Source organism: Thermobia domestica, chromosome 9, assembly GCF_964235325.1.
Source record: "Thermobia domestica chromosome 9, izTheDome1.hap1.1, whole genome shotgun sequence".
NCBI classification, from domain to species: Eukaryota; Metazoa; Arthropoda; class Insecta; order Zygentoma; family Lepismatidae; genus Thermobia; species Thermobia domestica.
Genome location: NC_137462.1, coordinates 102,781,287 through 102,802,371, shown reverse-complemented (window position 1 = coordinate 102,802,371; position 21,085 = coordinate 102,781,287). Strand labels below are relative to the sequence as shown.

Genomic DNA, 21,085 nt, shown 5'->3' with positions numbered 1-21,085 from the left:
TATAGAAAAGGGACACAGGGATATGATTTTTAGGCAGCACTTAATAAATGTGCTCTAATTCTGCTTTTCATCTTATATGAATCCAGTGAATACACTCTTCCTTCTCTAAACTGCAAAAGTACCTGCATGAGAAATAATTTTAATCGGAAAATGACTTCATATACTTTAATATGTGATTTGCACAGATTAAGTACCTCTTCTCCGAAGAAATGATATAAACATTGGACTGTCGTATCAATTTTCAAGGAGAGTACGTTGAAAAATAAGTAAAAAGAATAATCATATTTTCTTGAATGGGCCAGGAATGGAGCTACTCTCATACTATTTACGCTATACATCAAGAAATCGAATAGAATAAAAATGGAGGTAGTTCACATTATTAATGGTTTTCCTGAAAAACCAATTTTCAGTAGGCCCAAATTGAATCGGCATTTTGATAACAGAAGTTCAATTACTAAGAATATTGAAGACAATATGTTGATTTTAAGCAATAGACTATAAGTAAAAAGATACAAAATTCCTATGCTGCATGTCTTGCTCAATTGTAATTAGTTACCGGGTCCTGCAGAAGCGCATACTATCATTTCTGGATTTCCTCGGAAAAAAATATTTTTAAGCCTGTAAATATTTGTATGAAACCAAAACAAAGACTGCACCCCACTCGTTTAAACAAGGATATTTTGTGTGTCAAGTTGGTATAAGAAAAAGAAAACAATAATTTTGACAGGAAACTTCAACAGATAGCTGGAAGGAATTTAACTATTTCGGAGTAGTGTATACATAATGAAGTTGTGTTTGTAGTGTACTTAACTGCGAGAAACAGAATCAATTTTATTGTGAACACTGCGTACACCGTTTATAAAATTAGCTAGTAAACCACTTGATTCAATTGATACTCTATTGGGTTTCTTTAACGATTCTCTGAGTCAGTAACCAACAGTAGCTTTCTAGAAGTTATTTTTTCTTAACGTGAAATGGTTTACTTTCCTTCACATTAACTTAATGTCTTATTTCTGTTAATAGTTTAAACTTAAATACATACATGACTAAGATAGAATGTGATATATCTTGAATGTTTTTGAAGGATATATGCAGGATTAACATAGTATTATTTAATATGCCCTGACTGTCTTTGTGAGAAAGTTGCTGAGCTGTAATATTTATTGTCCATTATACAGGGTTCATTATGAAAGTAATGAGCATTGCTTTAGAAAAATTGTTTTATTGTTCCGATTGTTACAAATCTTTAAAATTCCTTAAAATACGCTCCTACTGCCTGAAAAGCCATTCCAGTCGAGGACTTTTTTAAAGATGGAAAGCATCTTTAAAAAAGTCCTCGGCTGGAATGGCTTTTAAAAACCTTGTAACATGGGCTTGAATGTTCTGCACGGAGTTCCAATGTTTTCCTTTGCGGTCTCTCTTCAAACGAAAAAAAAAAAAAAAATCACTAGGAGCCAGGTCAGGACTATAGGGGGGACCACTAGGGTTCTGATCCGGGCCAGGAAGTCGACGACGGTGAAGGCGGTGTGACTTGGTGCATTGTCGTGGTGGAGTTTCATTGAGTCTTTGATGTCACTTCGAACGCGGGCGACCCTGCGTTTCAGTCTCTTGAGCACTTCTAGATAAACTCCTGCGTTGACAGGTTGTCCTGGTGGCACAAACTCGAAATGGATGATTCCTCGAACGTCGAAGACAATGAGCATGGTTTTGATTCGGGATTTGCTCATGCGCGCCTTTTTGGGGCGGGGGGAGGATGAGGTGTGCCACTCCGCACTCTGCCTTTTGGATTCTGGATCGTATTCGAACATCCAGGATTCGTCTCCAGTTACGACCGAGTCTAAAAAGTCCGGATCACTTTCACACAATGCCAACAACTCCTTGCAGTGCAAAACACGAAGTTCTTTTCGTTCGTTCATCAACACTTTTGCACAGACCTTTCGCATTTGCAGATCCTCGGTCACTATCCCATGTACCGCAAATGTTGACATGTTAGGGTGTCCGCGATTTGTTGAATGCTCACACGCTGGTCTGAGCGCAACACTTCACGCACACAGTTAACGTTGTCGTCGGTCCTGGCCGTTGTTGGGCGTCCAGAACGGGGCTCGTCGGCGACTTCCTCCCGACCCTTCTTGAACGACCTGTGTCATTTTCCGACCTGGGATCTTGACAAACACTCCTGTTTGTAGGCCTCTTTCAGCATCTGGTAAGTTTCCGTAGCATTCTTACCCAACTTGACGCAAAATTTTATGGCATAGCGTTGTTCGAGTGAACCCTCCATCGCGTCGTGTTACAACTTGTAAAAACGTGCTTCACGCGGATCGACATCCACACGCTGTCACTGCTCGCAGCAGACTGACTCCCGGTACGTTTGGAAGGACAGACCACCCACTACTTTTTCCGCGTCGGCAGCGCGCGCTGCGGTGGATTGTTGAGTCAGGGCAGCATCATGCTCATTACTTTCATAATGAACCCTGTAGATAACTGAACTGAGCACATTTTTTTTTTTTTTTTTTTTTGTAACGAATAAATTAACTGAATATGAAGAATGTAATAATATTAAGAGATATAAATGAAACTTTTATTTCTGAATTATATTTTATATTATTCCCCAAACCTCTTCTGAGACTACCTAAAGGTCTTTTTTCATCACGCTTGCGACCTAAAACCATATACATCCCGTGCACATTTTGCAAGCAAGGATCGTAACCCACTGACATCGACCCTCGAAAAATGTCTATAACGATTTTGTTTAATTTCATAAACAAATGTTCCATTAGTGTCCCTGTAATATTTTAATATTCTTCATACTTACGTAATTTATTCGAGTACTTAAAAAAATGTCTGTAACTGTGTTTTGCTTAGTTATCTTCAGAGTTGAATTTTTTTTAAAGAACAAGCATGTGTTTAAAACATAAAGATGTTCAAAATGTTTTAAAACGCACACAAAAAAAAATCATGTTTTAAACATTTAGAACAGTTTAAAAACATGATTTTAAATAGTTTCAAAATCGTGTAATAACTTGTTCGTGAACACTTTTAGCTCTTTACTTGCAACCAGTGATGTTATTCTAATTTTTTAACAGCCGGTTCTGTATATATACATAAAGTGGCGGATGCAGGATATGACCAAGGGAGTGGCTAAACCACAATTTGCCGCTTTATCCAATGTAAAGCAAGATTGAAGCCAATTTTATCCAGTGTATATCTGAGCATCAAGGGGGGGGGGAAGGCTATAGGCCCTATAGCCCCCTGGATCCGCGCCTGTATACATACATATCATTATCTATCTATCTATCTATAGAAAGAGAGAGAGAGAGCGAGCGAGAAATGGTAGATGGATAGGTAGATAAATAGATATAACTCTCTTAGGAAACAAACTGTACAAGGTAAACAAACGTAATTTTTTACGGATACCAGAAATGACGAGAAGGGACCTACACAGCATCCTAATACAAGGTGGTGTAATGAAATTAGGTACTACTGCGAATATCTTGGAAACGAATTACCCAAGATAGGTGGTTGTCAAAAAGTATTGGAAAGACCTTAATCCAGCAATGGATCGACAGGTGTTGATAATGGGGGTTCTATGTATGGGTTTCAAATATGAATAACCCTCACCGCTACACTCGTGTGACCTCGGTTCCCATTCTTGATAACTTAGCATTTGAAATTAAGAAAGAAACCGCTTATACTTTGTTCTGCGGAATCATATGTTTAACCTTTTAGCTGTAAGAATTTCTAAAAACAAAGATAGTTAAATGAAAATTTATTGTTCTTGGGTATAACTGGATACAATTTACTGCTATGTCTGGGTATAACAGACGGTTCTGCGAACTCGTAATATTTTAACGACTGGTTCTAGCGAACCAGTGCGAACCAGCTTAAAACAACACTGTGTTGGGAACAGAATATTTCAGTATAGATTAGTAACTCTCAACTTATTTCATATCACGACTCCCTTTTATTACATCCTTTTGCCCGTGACTCTCGTAAGTACTTTCTTCCCTGTGATAAGCTTTTCACACAGATTTTAAAATCTACCTACTATGGAGATTTCACACAATCTATCAATATACATGGTGAAACAAAAGTCCTCACCACCCTTGTGTGTTGAGAACGGGTTGAGGGAGAATGATGAAACTTGGAAGTAGTCTGACACATCAGATGGTGCTATCAAGCACCATAGCGGCCATCTTTGATTGGTATTCGAAATTTCAAATGCAAAGCAGGGGCGGATCCAGGATCGACTTCTGGGGGGGGCGGTGGGTTGTCATAATGCTACTTTTAAGGGTTCCAAACTCTGTGATGGATTTTATTTATATATATAAAACAAGAAAGTTTCCTCTTCTGGGGGTGGCGATCGCCCCGATCGCCCCCCCCTGGATCCGCCCCTGATGCAAAGGGAGTCATTTTACATGTTGTATAGCTAGAAGTTTACCAGAAATACGCTTGTGTGGTTACTTTACCCTAAAACAAGTCATTCTGGAGTTACTGCTTCTGACAGTTGTCTAATTATGCCCTTAGGGGCTAAGCTCGCATTTCATGGAGGCGGGTGAGAATTTAGTTGCAAAATGGACTACTATTTCAGAACACTGATGCTAATAAAATTATTTTAAAATAATAAATTTTCGAAAAGTAATGTTTGTAGCACGCTTCATGCTATGCAAACTTTAGAATATTTTCTGGAATCATATATAATTGTCTTTTTCTTTTTTTTTTCAAGTCAATAATATATTGAAGAAAAGTAATATTTGGGACGTTCAGAACACAATGGATCCAAGCCCATTTTCAATAAGGTTAAGGTTTGCTCAGCAAATGAATTCTATTTCAAAACGTAATATCTTCGCAGTCAAGAGTCCGAAATAAATGTAACTAAAACCATGTGAAAGGGTTTGGATTGTTTCAAGTGACAGCCGCTAGACAGGAGCGTCAGTGAGGCAGGAGGGCAGCCGCCCCCACCTACATTCTAAGTTTCGGATTTTGGGGGCGTTAAGGCAGTTTTAGAAACCTTTTGATAAGCGAAGTCCAACAGAACTGCTCAATTCAGTTAGCAGGATTAGAATGATGGCATTTAGCATGATTGTAGCCTTCCAGGACTAAACCAAAGAAAAATGGCCAAAAGTGAATATTTTTAGTTTTTAAGGGGTCTAAAGGGAGATGAAGAAATTCTCATGTTATTTAAATGGGTGTTTTCTTGGAATACTAAATCTTATCTTTCAGATAATTGAAATACGAAAAGAAACTTGAAATTTGGTAGAATTGTGGATTTAAGAGGTGCGAGGCCGTAGGCCGAGTAAAGGTAGGGGTTAAGGGGCGAAGCCCCCAGCTGGACCAAATTCAGGAAATGTTAAGAGCAAATGCATTTAATGCATTCGTGATGTAAAGGCTGATACATAAGAGACGCGACGCCGTAGGCAGAGCAAACACTGGAGTTTGAGGGGGAAGCCCCAGCTAGTCTTTTATATATATATATATATATATAAAAACTTTATGTTGTAGTTTCAAATACTGTAATAAAACTTATTACTATTATTATTAAAAATGACCAAAAATATTCAGTTTCCTTCAGGGATATTTTTCTTGCGAAACGTAACCTAAGTTCGTGTTTATTTACGTACCTATCACAAACTCCTGAGTCTTTTGTCATATCTAGAACACCCTCATTCGCAACTTCTTCCTTTATTATGATGTCATGTACTTCGTTTTGCGAAGAAGTATTCGACCCATCTGTAGTGGGTCCTGCACTGTAGGTGTGGTCTTCGCTTGGTGATGACGTGATAACTGGTATCATGTTTTTGGAGTCCTAGAAAATGAAAATAAATTCACATTACATAAAATTATTCGAATATTTGAAAAAAAAGTACATAAAACTATTGAGAAACCAACTTTGGTGGCATGAAATGTGTTGTAGCAACGCTGTAACACGTTAACTCTCAGTTAGGATTAGGTTAGGAATTAAGATTTCTGGGCTTTCGGCATCTATAGCCATTTAGCCCGTCACGTATGAGGAATGACGTCCCTCGGCGATTACACTGTCCGGGGAATCGAGGAGGAAGACCGGAAGCTGCATGGAACCATTATGTGAGGTACCATCCCGGCATTTGGTTGATGTGAACGAGGAAAACCTTATTCAGGATGGCTTTTATGCTTTTCCGACCAAGTGTCCCCACCAGTGTTGACTCGAGTACCAAGTCATGTTTATCTCTGTCCAGAAGTGAGTGGTCACACAATGATCATGTTTTCGCATCTCCCGGCAAATGTGAAGTTCACAGTATAAGTTGAAGGACACAGTGCACTCATTCATCGATCGATGGTATTACGTACAGTGAGAACTGTAAGAGAGCACGTTGTCGGAAATTCAGAAAAGAGTAACAGTATCCATTCGTAGTGGGGGGGGTTCTTTGACATTAATTCGCAAGCGCCGTCATCTTACAATATTGGAAGTATCTTACGATTGCAGAGAGGTTACAATAATTATGAGAAAGAATTACCAAAGTTTTCCCGGTTTTCCAGAAAACGCTTTGAAATTTTCCCTGATATGTAATTAGCCACACACACTTTCCCATATTGATGGAAAAACGTGACTAAGAATACGTGACAACGATGGTATAGACTAATATATTTTTCCCTGATCAACTAGAATAATGAATAATATAAATACAAAAACAATGCATTTTGTTATGAAATTACAGAACCTTACCTAATAAAAAATCCTGCACAAAGCAAGAAATTAAACATCATCTCTGTAATCTTAACCACATGAGGTTTCGTCAAATATGAAAGAAAAAGTCAAAGTCAGAAACTTATCGGAAGAGTTAAGAGATTATTGTACGTTGTGCCTCGAATGAAAATACTAGCAGTCAATCATTTCGAAATATTTTTAAAATCTAATTCTTAGCAAATCGAAATTCCCTGACTCTCAGCATAATTCTATGACATTTCCCGGCGTTTCAGGTTTGTCATCACCCTAGATTTACAAGAAGTTCTCGAAAAATACACTATGAAAGTGAGTGCGAAGATAAAGTATGGTTGAGAAGATATGTGTTTAAATGCATTAAAAAGATGATTGTGTTAGGGAAGTTTACATATGACTATTTTGCCGAGGACAACAAGAATGTGACGATATGATCAAATACAAACGCAAGCATTATCAGGTAGAAGTTAGCGTACATACGTGTAATAAATGCAGATCATCTTTATTTATTTCCTTTTCTAAACTGCAAACCGGAGGTTGCTTTCTCAATAGCCAACGAGAGTGTGTATATACATATTTTAAGAATGAGAACTGGATTTCCATCTATGTAAACACCACCACCTCCTTCTTGACTGCACAACATTTTCAGCTGGTACACAACAAACAGAATTCTGCACAAACCTTGTAACATTGGTACCTCTCTAACCGATACTTATTGACTTTTATTGCGTTATACGATTCTGTACTGAAATGCACTCTTCCAAATACAGTAATATAAGAAACATTCTGTTGTTCAAACTATTGTAAACGCTGTCTCCATTGATATTCCCTCACAAAACGCAAAATTAAAGGCACGGTATGCTTAACATACGACACATCAAACACTGATCTTTAGCACCTAAGAAATGTCTTCACCAAGCAGTATAGTTCTCAATCAACAATATATTGAAGATCTTAAAGAGAAGCTCAGGGAGCAACAAACCTGACTAGCATTGGAAGCCCTGCTCTTCTTCTTTCCATTTCTATTTTCCAAGGGTGGAACTGGAACATTTCCGTCGTCCCTGAGGCGTTTGTACCATTCATCTGAAAGATATTTCGTATGTGTTACGCTTCTCCATTATAAAGCATATAGTAACAGTTCTTCGAGTGCAAAAACAAGTGTTTTTGATAGAAAATTTAACTTCCTTTCTTCAAAATCTAGCATGCAGGAACCAGTTTCTTTCGATGACTTACAAATCAGCTAAGAGATCTTACAAAATATTCATTGTGATCTTGAAAAATGTACGCAGCAATGTACTGTAACTGTAGTATTCACCATTACAATACAACTTTTGAACCTGAAAAGCAGTAATGAGACTTCTGTTTTGTTGAACAATAGTAGTGATACCTTTTCGAGGAAGAAGAATTCGAGGTCCATGTTTGAGAGCTAACATAGCGGCGGCTGCATCCACATCATCCAATGAATCTGCATCGCCGTCATCATCCGACTCTCCTTTCGACTGACTTTCACTGCCAAATTTCTTGATGCTTCCTGAGTCCAATCCGGAAGCGGCTAAGCGACGACTCAAGTACGGGAAAAGCTCCGGATTTGGGATATTGCAATTAGGTTTAGCTCCGGATAGCATCAGGTAGTCATTATTATTTGTAGTACTTAAAAAGAACAACACAGAAGATTTATTATAAATTAGTTTCCAATAAATAAGTATATTTCTTTTATATAAAACACTGTTTAAAAGAGCGCGGTATAAAGAACATGAATATATCAGTTATAATGGTTTATAAGTCATACCTGATGTTTACAAAGGGTACTGAAAAACTAAACGAACGTATGAATAAAACTATTAGGTTACACTAAAGAATGTGTCCCAAATTTTCAATGGGAGCTCCCACCTTCGCCAGCAGATTATTTATTTACAAAATATACATTGCTGTTTCAATTACATCTCACCGTTTTCATTATACAATCAAAAATCATTTCAGGTATGGTTAAGCTTACCTGTAACAATCACAATTTGTAGCAAATATACCTGCAAATGCACTAATGTTCCTGGTCCAATCGCCTACAGAAGTTTTAATTGTATTAGGATTTTTTAAAATCGGTATAGTTATTAAAAAAAAGGCTGGACATACATGTTATATCGAATTATTAATTAGTTTAAAAAAAAAATACTTTCGAGCGACGATAAGAGAGGAGTATAGTAATCGTGAAAAAATCGAATTCGAGATTTCAGCGGATTTACTTATGTAATGTCCCCTACATACCGAAAAAGAGGTTTTTGAATATTTGTCCGTACGTCGTCTAGATGTAAACAAATTCACTCGCCTAGACGATATAGAGTTCAATGTACCCACAGCAAATTTAAATAAGATTCTATAGGGGAGCTTTTCGAATTTTCTTCCTTCCAAAAATAAGGTAGTTTACTGAAGGATGGATAAAAAATTCTTGGAGAGGCAAGAAGATTTTAACATTAAATGGGTGTTCTTTTTGTTGTTGTTTTGCAGATTAAGCCATTGAGGAACGAAGGAAAATAGTTGCCTGGATGGAAGTTTCTGTGTCTCCAAGCATCGTACAAGTAAAATTCACGGCCTGGACCGGACGGGATGTACCTTCACGCCTGACAATTGGTAGGATCTACGAGAAGTTTGTGAGGACGGGGTCCGATCAAGACGAGAGCAAGGAAAACAGCAGTAGAAAGAGATCTGTCCGAACTAAAGACAATATCATCCTCGTCCAGGGAGCGATGGTAGCCCGCCTAAGTCCTCGTGCAAACTTTCTCTAGAGACTAACATTTCTTAAAGGTCAGTGGTTGGAATTTTACACCGTGATTTAGGAATGAAGCCATACCACTTGCAGATTGTGCAGCATCTCACAAACGCGGACAAACAAGCGTATGAATGCGACACAAATTATCTTGGAAATGGTGCGCATGGAGCCAGCCATTCTGTTCATGTTTTCGGACGAAGCAACATCCACATCAGCGGTCGTGTGTATCCCAGCAAACCTAGCATCCCAGCAACTTGGACGATTTGAAGCATCGCATCACTCAGGTCTCGCTGCTATCCTGCCCAAAGGGTCATACAACCAACAATGGACAGACTTAAGTGCATTGAGCGGGATGGGTGCCAAATTGAAACCCTGTAACCAAATTTTTGCCTTGTAATTTCACGTGAGTAAACTTCCATTTAATGTTAACATCTTTTTGCCTCACTCTATACTGTGGAATAAGTCATTTTTCTGGACAAAATCTAAAAAGATTATTTTATTCTTGGGGTTTTTTTCTTCGTACGATTTTCTCAAAAACTACTGAAAAAATGCTGCTCATATTTTATAAATAAATGTTTCATTAACAACCTGAAAATATAACTCACCTGTCCTGAAAAAATGACGAGGGTTAGTTCATTTTTGGAGGGCGGATTCTCTTTGGACGATTTTCTCAAAACGATACAGGCGATGCTGTTCATATTTCATAAATAAATTCATATTTCATTAATAATCTGATAATACGGCATAACTCAGTTGACCTGAAAAAATCTACGATGGGCAATTCATTCTTGAAGGAATCTAAGTTCTCTTCGGATGATTTTTTTCAAAACGATGTTGTTCATTTTCATAAATAATTATTTCATTACTAACCAAACAATATGCTACAACTCGTTTGTCCTGAAATAACCTACGAGGAGTGGATTACTTTTGGGGGTGAGTATTTGCTACTTTCGATTTTCTCACAAAACTTAAACGATTTTGTCCATGTTCATAAAAGGGGGTAAGTTTATTTTTAGAAATTTTTCAAAAGTGACTTAGGCGTATAATGTTGCGTAATTTACTTCTATGAAAATATCCACAAGTAGTTTTTTTTTTTTTTTTTTTTTTTTTTTTTTTTTTTTTTTCCAAATACGATCGTGCAATTTTCTTGACATTTTATAACCCCGATATAAACCTACCAATATAACCCTAATATAGGGTATAAGACATTTCTTATGGGAAAAAATCCGCATGGGATAGTTTACTTTTGGGGGGAGTTTTCTCTATACGAAGTTTTCCGGAAACATCTTATAATTTTGTTCGTACTTCACAACAAAATATTCCACTAACAACTGCAGCATAATATGATTTAGTGTAAGGAATTGTAGAGAGAATGTCTAGTGCAGTGGCCCACCTTTTATTGTGTATATTACCGGCTAGCAGAAGTATACTAGTTTAAAAAAAAATCAATAACTGGAACAGAAATCAGTATATTTGAAGCTACTACGCTACAAACTATTGTATTATCATCCTATGGCTTATGTATTTTGTTTTTCGGATGTTACAAATAGCTTAACCAAACCTGAAAGAAATGAAATGAAATCTTTTAAGTTTTACGTCCAACGGTTATGTCGGCTAGGCTAAAGGAAACGGAGATGATGAGAAACGAATTAAATGGTGGAATGAAGAAAGTGGGAAAGAACGGGAGAACCCCGAGAAAACCCACGCATACGGTGTTTATCCACCACAAAACTCAGCTGGAGCGAGCTGGGATCGAACCAAGGATCCCATGTACCAGAGATGAACGCTCTACCACTGACCCATCGCGGCAACCATACCTTAAAGATTTTTCACTATATAATGGAAGTTACGAGATACGATTAAAACAGCAGTGTGCTCTCACCATTATAATCATTAAAAAAAAAAAAAAAAAAAAAAAATACTTCTTTTAAGTTAACCATCGATAGTTAATCACATAATTTTTCTTTCTGTAAAGATCTAGAACGAAATCTTACTTCCTGCAAGAACAGAACGAAATGACATAAACAACCATTAATAGAACATTCTTCCACAGTAAACACCCTGATAGAATATGGACGAATAGAATCTATGGGTGATATGCATAAAAGTAAGATCTTACTCTTGCTCAAGATTTTGACATTAATCTCAAGGTTGTATGCATAAAAAGCGAGACAAAGTGACGTCATTTGAGTATAATTACGTCAGGCACCTGAGTAAATGCTCGGAACTTATGAATCATACTGTGCTTTCTCACTGTTCGTATGCATAAAGTTGAGTATAACCTCAACTAGTTGAGATTAATCTACAAATTTCGTGAACCACCTCAGTACCAGTCTCACTTGTCTCACAGTATGTGAGAATGGATCAAAATGGTTAAATTTATGGATGTGGAGCCAAGAAGAAAAGTGTACAAAGTTTGAGAGACTCTGATGTGTATGACTATAAAGGTCTATGTAGATTTGAAAAACAAATTTACAATGGATAGTACACCATTTTCTTGGGGATGTACTGGAAACCAAAGGTGGGGGCTCTGAATAATGAGAAGATGAGTTGTAAGTACTCTACAACGTTTATTGCAGATAATGGAAGCTGGAACAGCAGGAGGAACAGCGCAGAGCCTACAATGGCAAAACCTATCACGTTACCTCTCAATGATAAATAAATTCAACAAATAAAAAATAACATATTAAAAATAAATATAATAAATAAATAAATAAATGATGATGTAAAGAGGAATCACTTCTTGTTCTTTAGCAATTCATAATGGACACTATCTTAGGGTCATCGGTGCCCCGTCCACTTCCGAATTCAACATACGCGTTCTAGTATACTCTCTCTGTGTGATTAGACGTAACTTTTTATGAGGAACAAGACTGCACTTGATCTGTTTTTCTATTTCTTATAATTTTGGAGCTACTTACATTTTTTTCTGCTTATTTTAAAACTTTGACTCCTTTTCTTTAACCTCTTCTATATGTTTTCGGGAAACAGAGATAGCCAGTTGTTTAATCCCCAGAAACCCGAAACACCGCGGAGGTGGAGATACTTAAAAATGACCAAAAATAACCGATATTAATCTCGAATCTATAGTTTTCGGGGACGATGAAAACAACAGTAACACTTCCGATGCTGCTTAAATCCAAACTCAGCCCCGTAACTTGGGGGGGGGGGGATACATAAAAAAAAAATGATCGAAAATGACAAATATCAGTCGAAATCATAGTTTTTCGGGTCGCTGGGTTGAACAGTGACACTTTTGATCCCGTTTACATCCAAATTCAGCCCTGCAACTTGGGGGAGGAGGAAGAAGATGTATAAAAATAATCGAAAATGACCAATATCAGTGTTGAATCCATATCAGTGTCCAGTTTTTGGGGTCGCTGAGTGGCACTTCTGATGCCATGCCCCGCAACATGGACGAGGAGGAGGGGGATATAAATAAAATAATCAAAAATGACCGATATTAGTGCCAAATCCATAGTTTTCGGAGTCGCTACGATGAACAGCGATAATTTTGATGCCGTTTAAATCAAAATTCAGCTCCACAACTTGGGGAGGGAGAGGGGGAGATACATAAAAATGATCGAAAATGACCGATATCTGAGAGGGCTTCAGTAATACTACAAAGTGACTGACTAACGGAACATATTACAAATTTTTCTTATTTTAATCCAGCGAAGCGGGTAACTGATGATAGTCCAATACTAATTGTCCTCAAACATGAGGCAGAGTTGCGGATGTATAGTGCTGAAAAGTTGGTTGTCATTGTTTTATATTGCTGGAATATTCAAACGAAAGTAGCAGTAGTTAATCTATATTCTAGAAGAAAACAAAAATCATTATTTTGTGCTGGGTAAATAACGCTTTAATACCTGTGAATTCCTGAGTTAGAGACGGAAAGGAAACAAACATCCTCGCCTTCATTACGTCATTTCTGTACGAAACGTCATCAAAGCCAAGTTCACATGACACGGAACTGCATGTCACAGTGAGAACAATCTCATTCCTATTCGTTTTTTTTATGTATACGAATTACGCGTAAGAACTCACTTGTAGATTAATCTCGTTCAAGAAATGAGACTATACTCACAAGCACTTATTCATCTTTATGCACATCACCCGAATAAAAACGAAGTTATTTCAATAGAAGTGTAAGTTTACTTATTAATAAGCATTCCTGTAGTCATTATTATTTATAGACAGCTTTATACACTCACGTACATTTATATATTAATCCGTAATTTTTAGCAGTTATAAGCACTATATCATAAACGTATTTTATTCCTTCTAATATCTCTGTTTTTAATATAGCTAGAATTCGTCGTTCGAATCTGGATCCCTTAAGTAATCTACGATAAGCATATACGAATCTCAATAGCTATTAAATATTATATATTTATTAACAAAAATGGTCCGTAATTATACATCATGTATCTATCTGTATCATATTTTTTGAATTTTACACATCTCTAGAGATACTAAAAGTTATGTACATTTCATTTGGCTATAGTGGTATACAGTACGTGTATGTATGATTGTTGGTTGAAGTATATACCTACCCTTATATATTCTTTTATTAATAATGTCGGAGTGAAAAGAACAAGTTAAATTATTGGCAATGTACTCACAATTACATTATATTTGCGCCAAAAGAGGTCAAATTTATTCACTCTATTTGATTAGTCAATGAATTTATTGACTAAACATGCACGTGGTATGTACATACTTTTGCTGGGATTGTATATGACGTTTAATGATCCACATGTATGTAACACTGGAATACGTGTCGTACATCTGTTAAAGAGTAAATGATAATACTGGATTGTTTCAGAATTATTGACTGACTCCACTGGTGATACACTATTATGTGCTATGTGTACAAACTAAACACGTATGTTGCTGCTTTACATCATGTATCACATAATAGTGTACGATATACCATAATGTTTTCAATCCGACTTACTTGATTGTATGTAGTTTGAAGTTAGGAAATACAAGCGCATACAAACTTTAATTTGCGATATTCCTTTTCTTTAACTTAAGACAGTAATTCTGTTAACACACAAGAAATATCGAGGAGGAGGGGAAAAAAAAACTTTTACTAGTACTAACTTATATTTAGTATACCTGGAATTCAGCTTTGCTTTTATACCCTCCACTAATCTCAAAAACTGTGCTGTAATCTTTCCGGGAAAACAAATCAGGACTTTGAAAAATAAGCACCTTTTACGACATATTTTTTTAAAGTAAAACACAGAACCTTGATCAATAGTAAAAATACTGTGTATAATACACCCAAAACAAAACAATACTACAATCATATTACCACTTGTAAAGCTGCTGTTTACGAAAGATCACTGTGAGTGACTGAAATTATTGTATTAAAGAAAAAAAAAAAAAAAAAAAAAAAACCTAAGTTCCATTACAGGAATACTTTAAACGTGTTAATTCTAGTCTAACAGAGTGTGTGTATCTTTAAAACGATTTCAATTTTAACATACTTGTTCACTTGGATTCGGCTACTTATCATCGAAACCCGTTCTAACTGTGTAAAAGGATGATATGGAGCCTTTCTCAAAGCCTGCAGGAGATTTGGTCGGTATAATGGATCAACCATCCACAAGGAACCTTTACCCAGATTCTGAAAAGGAATAAACAAATTATTAATTTTTATGTATAATAAGTAATTGGAAATTCTTAATATACTATTCACTAGGAACAACTGTCACGTTGGAATCATTGACATTTATTTATTGTTGCAAAAATCAGAAAAAAATTATTTAACACATAAAATCAAATTTGATGATCAAATCAACTTTCCACAAACAGCACGTCACACTACGCGTCAATACATTTGCGTCAAGAATTACGTCCATTTTCAGAAATAAAATTTATACACATTTAAAATACAAGTCCTTATAGTACCCCGTTTGCAAAAAAGTGGGTGAGCAAGATAAACGACAATATTTAACTACTTTCCACACAAAAGACCAAATCTACATTTCCGATTCATTAAGATGTGACCAGTTTATCAGCGAACAACTGGATCAATTAATCAACCCATTTTGTGTGTATGTTGAGGTAAATTATAGTTCTACTATACTACCTGTAGTTAAGTTTTAGTTCTACTAAAATATTTCGGGAACATTTCTGCTTTTGTGTTGATCTTTGGACTTTATTCCACTTATCCTGAATCATATTGCTAGAGCTTTGTAAATGACTGAAAGATCTAAAGCGGGCACAAGGTCTTACGTGTCATGCACATATACTGCAATTTTCTTTGCACATTACGTTTCTTCATTCCTAGATACATTGATTATATTCACAATTCTCAATATACACTACAAATTCTATTCAGGGACAATAAAATAAATATTCCAACGCATCATCAGGAAATTCTTCACTCGTATCCATTTTCTTAAGATTTATATCAGACTGTTCCCTAGTTAACATTGGTAATAGCTTCGAAAATGTATATTCGTTTCTCTTGCCTGAATAATACTAAGAACTCCCACATCACATCCAACAAGATACCGTACGGAGTTTGCGCGAGGGGCATAGATTTCAGGCAAAATGTATCACACAAGTATTTGTAGAAAATTGCCGAGTACGATTTTGATTATTACATTCCCTGCGCTGTATTACTGTAATAGGAATATTTTAAGCAAACCGAATTTCATATTACTATTATTATTTACTTTATATTTTGCCATTTTAATTAATTTTTCATTACTAGCATGTTAGGCTAGCACGCTCGGCTACGAGGGCCGACTCATTTTAATTGGAAGTGAGGAAATAGAGAGCTCTTAATTTTTTGCAGAAACACAAATTGTAATTTTTTTCTCACTTGATAACAAAAACAACTACAGTTCAAATAGTGTTATTCATCATTCTCGCAACCAATAGTAAAATGTATCAACCATATTTATATCCGAAGTACAGGAATTTAAAATTCTTACACACGCACACAGAAACAATTTCTGAATATATTCAGTTTTCTTGTTGTATCTTCTCGTTGATTCGTGTAAAAGATTGACTCGTTAAGTCTTCAATATTTGCCTAAGTACATCGTTTACGGCATATATGTCATATGGCCGAAGTAGTTCAAGCCGTAGAACGTGCTCGCTAGCACGAGTATAGATAGTGTATGTGTTCTGAAAGGTTGTGCAGTGCTGTGTTTCGTGTGTGATTTAACAATTACAAAGATATGTTGTTATAGTAGAGTTCAAATTATGCGATAATGCCCCCGAAAGCAATCCGAAACCATGTGAAAGGTGAAGGGGGAATTAGTCACAGTACAACTAAATGGTTGAAGAAATTTCACTCGGGGAAGATTAGTCATGGTCAGTTAGACCGAAAACAGTGTATCCCGAGGTCGTGCGCCTGATAGAGGTAAATCCGACAACTAGAACTCAGAGGCTGTCAAATGAGTTCAGTATCTCAAAGTCTAGTATCGACGCCATCTTCAAGACTTCGATAAAAACACTCGGTTCTGCTGAATCGTGCTTCACGAATTATCCCAGCTCAAGCACAAAAGCGACTGAATGTATAAAAGTGAATCTCAGAAAACCTGCACGATCTTAATTTCCTGAAAAGAATAATAATGTGCAACGAAAAGTGGACATTTTTCTGGAATCCTAGCGCATAATCAGCAGTAGTTAAAACAAGAGCCAGATGCCGGCCACTCTATCATCAAACACGGGCGTTTCAAACAAATGTTGAAGCCCTGTGACTGGTAGAATTATAAGGGGTAATTTACCACGAGTTCATTTCGGAAGCTCAAAAATCGTCAATCTCAACGTGTCTTCCGAACAGGTGAAGAGGATGTATGTCGTGTGATCATCCCCTTGAAAAAGATAAGAAAGTGAACCCTTCAGCAGCAAGACAATGCAAAAGTGACTCTTGAACGACTCGGAATAAACTTTAGGAAGTTGAACGAATTGAACTGAGACATACCCAGCATATAGTCAGAAACCCACATTAGAGGTCTGCACGGGCCGACATTTTTAGTCCGGGCCAGGCACGGCCCGTGAATGTCAGGCCCGAGCCCGGCGTGATAATCGAAATACGCCCGAATTACAGAAACTTTATATCTAAGACAAAATTTTATTTCTATTTACAGCAATTAGATATTTCATTTTCTATACGTACTTTTAAGTTCTCCAGAACGAACGGTTCGATAAATATCGTTGTACAGTATATTTACCAAGTTAGGCCCGAGAAACATGGCTATATATTTCAAAATTTACGGCCCAAAGTAATGTATGCTTTGTAGGCCCGAGTCCAGCCCGCGGGCTCGGGACCTCTACCTCACATTCTCGGATTATTACTTGTTCCGATTCATAGTTCACCTCCGATCCGATCCGATGCTTTAACAAATGAAGGGGTTTCCCGCCTCGAAGGACAACTGGTTTCGGTGGGATGGAAAAATTGGTCTAAGAGGGCTTCAGAGAGTGCAATACGATGCTTGAATACCAGGTAGCCTTCGTTGAACTTCATTCATAGAGCAACTAACTGATCGAAATATTTCAAAACTTCTTACTCAGCCTTGTAATATTTCAAGGTTCTTCTACTGAACATTAAAAATGAAAGTAGAAGCCTATATGGGCCACGGCCGGTGTAAGGTAGGGCTTCACACATTCATGACCTCAGCTCATAGAAAAAGTAGTCAAAACCAAGCTCAGGCAACCTTTACTTTTCAGGTTGACCAGGTACCCATTTGACAAATGCTCAGTGAATTCTGAGCAATTTTAACAGAGAATAAATTCCGACCGCGTACAACGAGAGAATAAATTCCGGTCCCAACGGGGAGAACCCCGGCTATCCTCTTGCTAAGCAGACGCCTTATCAACTACGCCACCGTAGCTATTCACTGACTTTAATTTACTTACATCACTAAATAATTTGGGCACCGTAAAACAGTACAAAAGATGCCAGCAAGAATTCATATTGCTACAGTAACGAAAATAGAAGAGAAAGAAAAAATACATTCATGAGAACATCAGTTCTTTGCGCCCTACTTTGTCCCAAATTTGTGATGAATTTCCTGTACCGTTATTCTAAATATTTTCAGCTACTAGTTAATTATTCTTCCAATGCTATTACTAGAAGCAGCACTATATCATTGGCGTTATTTTCTCGTACGTACAACAGAAGCATAAATACTTATCCGTTCAGCGTTTCAAGAAATTTTTATAAATAAAATCCACTTCATTGTTCTCACAAAATCAATTTCCATTATTGGTAATAAAGATCTCTCATAAGTGGCATCCAATTAACTGGCAATACCAAAACAATGGAATTTTTGTATTATTTATCGTTCGCCTCAGGCAGGCAAGTACAGAACGACCGATTCACACAATAGTGGCTCATTAACTAGGAGAGAGAACGTGGGTTATTTTGTACGTTACGCGGCCAGGCCTCGTGCACATTTCATTCACAAATAGCTCAATGTATGTCGCTACAGCTATTACCGCAAAACGCAAGATAAATGTTCTCAAGTTTAAAGTAAAATTGAACTGCTGGAGAAAATGGAGAGAGGAGTCAGGACATCGAACTTGATACAGGAATTGAAGGAAAATAAAGTTGGACATAAAAAAGAAAAATTGTCAACTCCGTAAATTCAATGTGTGGACAGAATCCATGAAGTTTGTGAAAACAGAAGTAATGCGTTTTAGCTTTAAAACTACGCACGACTTCTATGTTCTTTCCATATTCAGTTGTGTAATGGCCGCTAGACTAAAAACTACGAAGGAATTTTATGCAGCAATTTCTACAGCATCGCGAGATACAAATAAACAGGCAAGATTTCAAAATAAATAGTGTACATTCAAATTATCCGGAAAAATATTTTATCCAAAAACGACCAAGTCCCGCTATTACGATTACAGGAGATCTCAATCGTATTAAGTATAAAAGAAATTTTCTCCATTTTTTTTTTTTTAAATCTAAATTTAAACAGAATGTATCTTGAAATTTTGAAATCTTTTCCGAAATATACACTTCACTACTTCCGAAATATACTGAACATACACTTCACTACACAGCCTGAAGGAATTATATGCAAAAACTAGTCATTGTTAATAGTCAAGTATATTACTAATTTTTCAGAATTTTGAAACAGAGACATGTATCCACACAAAATCCTCTTGTTTTGTAAAATAAATACTGTTCATATGAAGAAATTAAAACTAAAACATACGGTCCTGTTTCTACTGAGACAATTTCATTAAGTATGTTTGGGTTTAGTGAACTGCCGACTCTTAACCTCGATAAGATGTTTACGAATTCCAGACATTTGTTTGATTAATTTATCCCACTCTTTTGAATTTATCCCACTCCAGGGTCTGAAGAGACTTCCAAATACCTTCAGTATTCACTGGCATCTATTTACGGACGGTCCCATCAAATCCATCTTACAAGAGCATGATTTGTAAAGGCACTGGAAGACCGTTCTATTTGATACCGAATGGAAATTACTCTTCCACATTTGTATTGGTTCTTCCGGAGTGGTTAACATCTACTCCGTTTGCTTGTTTTTCCAGTGAAATTGTCTTTAAGAGAAGTTATCTGTGCGTTTCTGTATAACATTTACACTGCTTTGTGACTATTTTTAAAAGTCCGACGTACAGCTCCGCTCGATTACTGAGCGATTTTTCATAGCAAAGGATTCTGTTCTCTCAAAATAACCACTTGAATACGTGCTTCAACTCTTAGTTAACAGTTTCTCTTCCGTATTTTATAGTACTTGTATGTCCTTCACACCATTTAACTGGTTCATGCAAATGAAGACAGTAAGATTGGATGATAGAGATTTGCATCCAATTTTGCACATATTACAAGATTGAATAGCGCATACAAAACTGTTCGTTGAAGTAAAGAGACAACTACTGGCAAGGGCTCATACATCCACCACTAGGTATCGTTGAAACGGTGCATCATCAAACAAAGCGTGATGTTAATTGTCTTTTCATTAGTTATCTGTTTATTGCCAAGCACTTTTCTGCAATAAATTTATCTTGATATAAACAAAACCATGAATTTTCATATCCTTGTACGAACAACGTAGTTTATTTTCAAAAACGCGTCCAGTAAACATGGTTGTGTATGGACAGTGTCTTTTATTTGGAAAATTCTGCAAAATCAATAGTGTACTCAAACTTTTGACAATGATTGTACATATAGAGTGGCCAAAAGTAGGTATACAGTCCCGTACTGATCAATTCATTGCTTTTTATATAATTTCTTATTGTTATCCATCAGGTAGACTTAATTTCTTTATTATTTGTTCTTAATATCTTCTTACTCATATCTTAAGCTCGGAACAGACGAAGCAAATAAACTTATAAGTTAGAATGTTACACTTGATCAATGCAGAGCGTATACCTACTTTTGGGCCACCTTGCATAATATTTAACTGAAATTCTCTATTGATGATTTCAATGCTGTTCTTGTGTGTGTTATATATTTCATGAAATAATATAAATAAAAGAAACTTGAATCTGTTTTTTGTAATATAGACACTACCAAACAGAAGTACCAAAACGTTTATTAAAAAAAAAAAAAATCGATAAAATAAAATGATTCACACCAAACACCAACACCAAGTTAACTAAAAACAAACAAAA

At 36.5% G+C, this 21,085-nt stretch overlaps 1 protein-coding gene across 9 annotated transcripts in view; it reads right to left on the bottom strand.

Moving 5' to 3' along the window:
• The window catches only part of LOC145694896 (uncharacterized), a 136,975-nt gene that overhangs the window by 9,460 nt on the left and 106,430 nt on the right, over positions 1–21,085 (bottom strand). For all 9 annotated transcript variants that reach the window (XM_081771632.1, XM_081771625.1, XM_081771623.1 and 6 more), the window contains 4 exons: positions 14,960–15,099; positions 8,082–8,344; positions 7,677–7,777; positions 5,619–5,803 (listed from right to left, as the gene is read on the bottom strand). In XM_081771632.1, the coding sequence (XP_081627758.1) occupies positions 5,619–5,803; positions 7,677–7,777; positions 8,082–8,344; positions 14,960–15,099 (689 nt within the window). The remainder of the gene's footprint in view (positions 1–5,618; positions 5,804–7,676; positions 7,778–8,081; positions 8,345–14,959; positions 15,100–21,085) is intronic.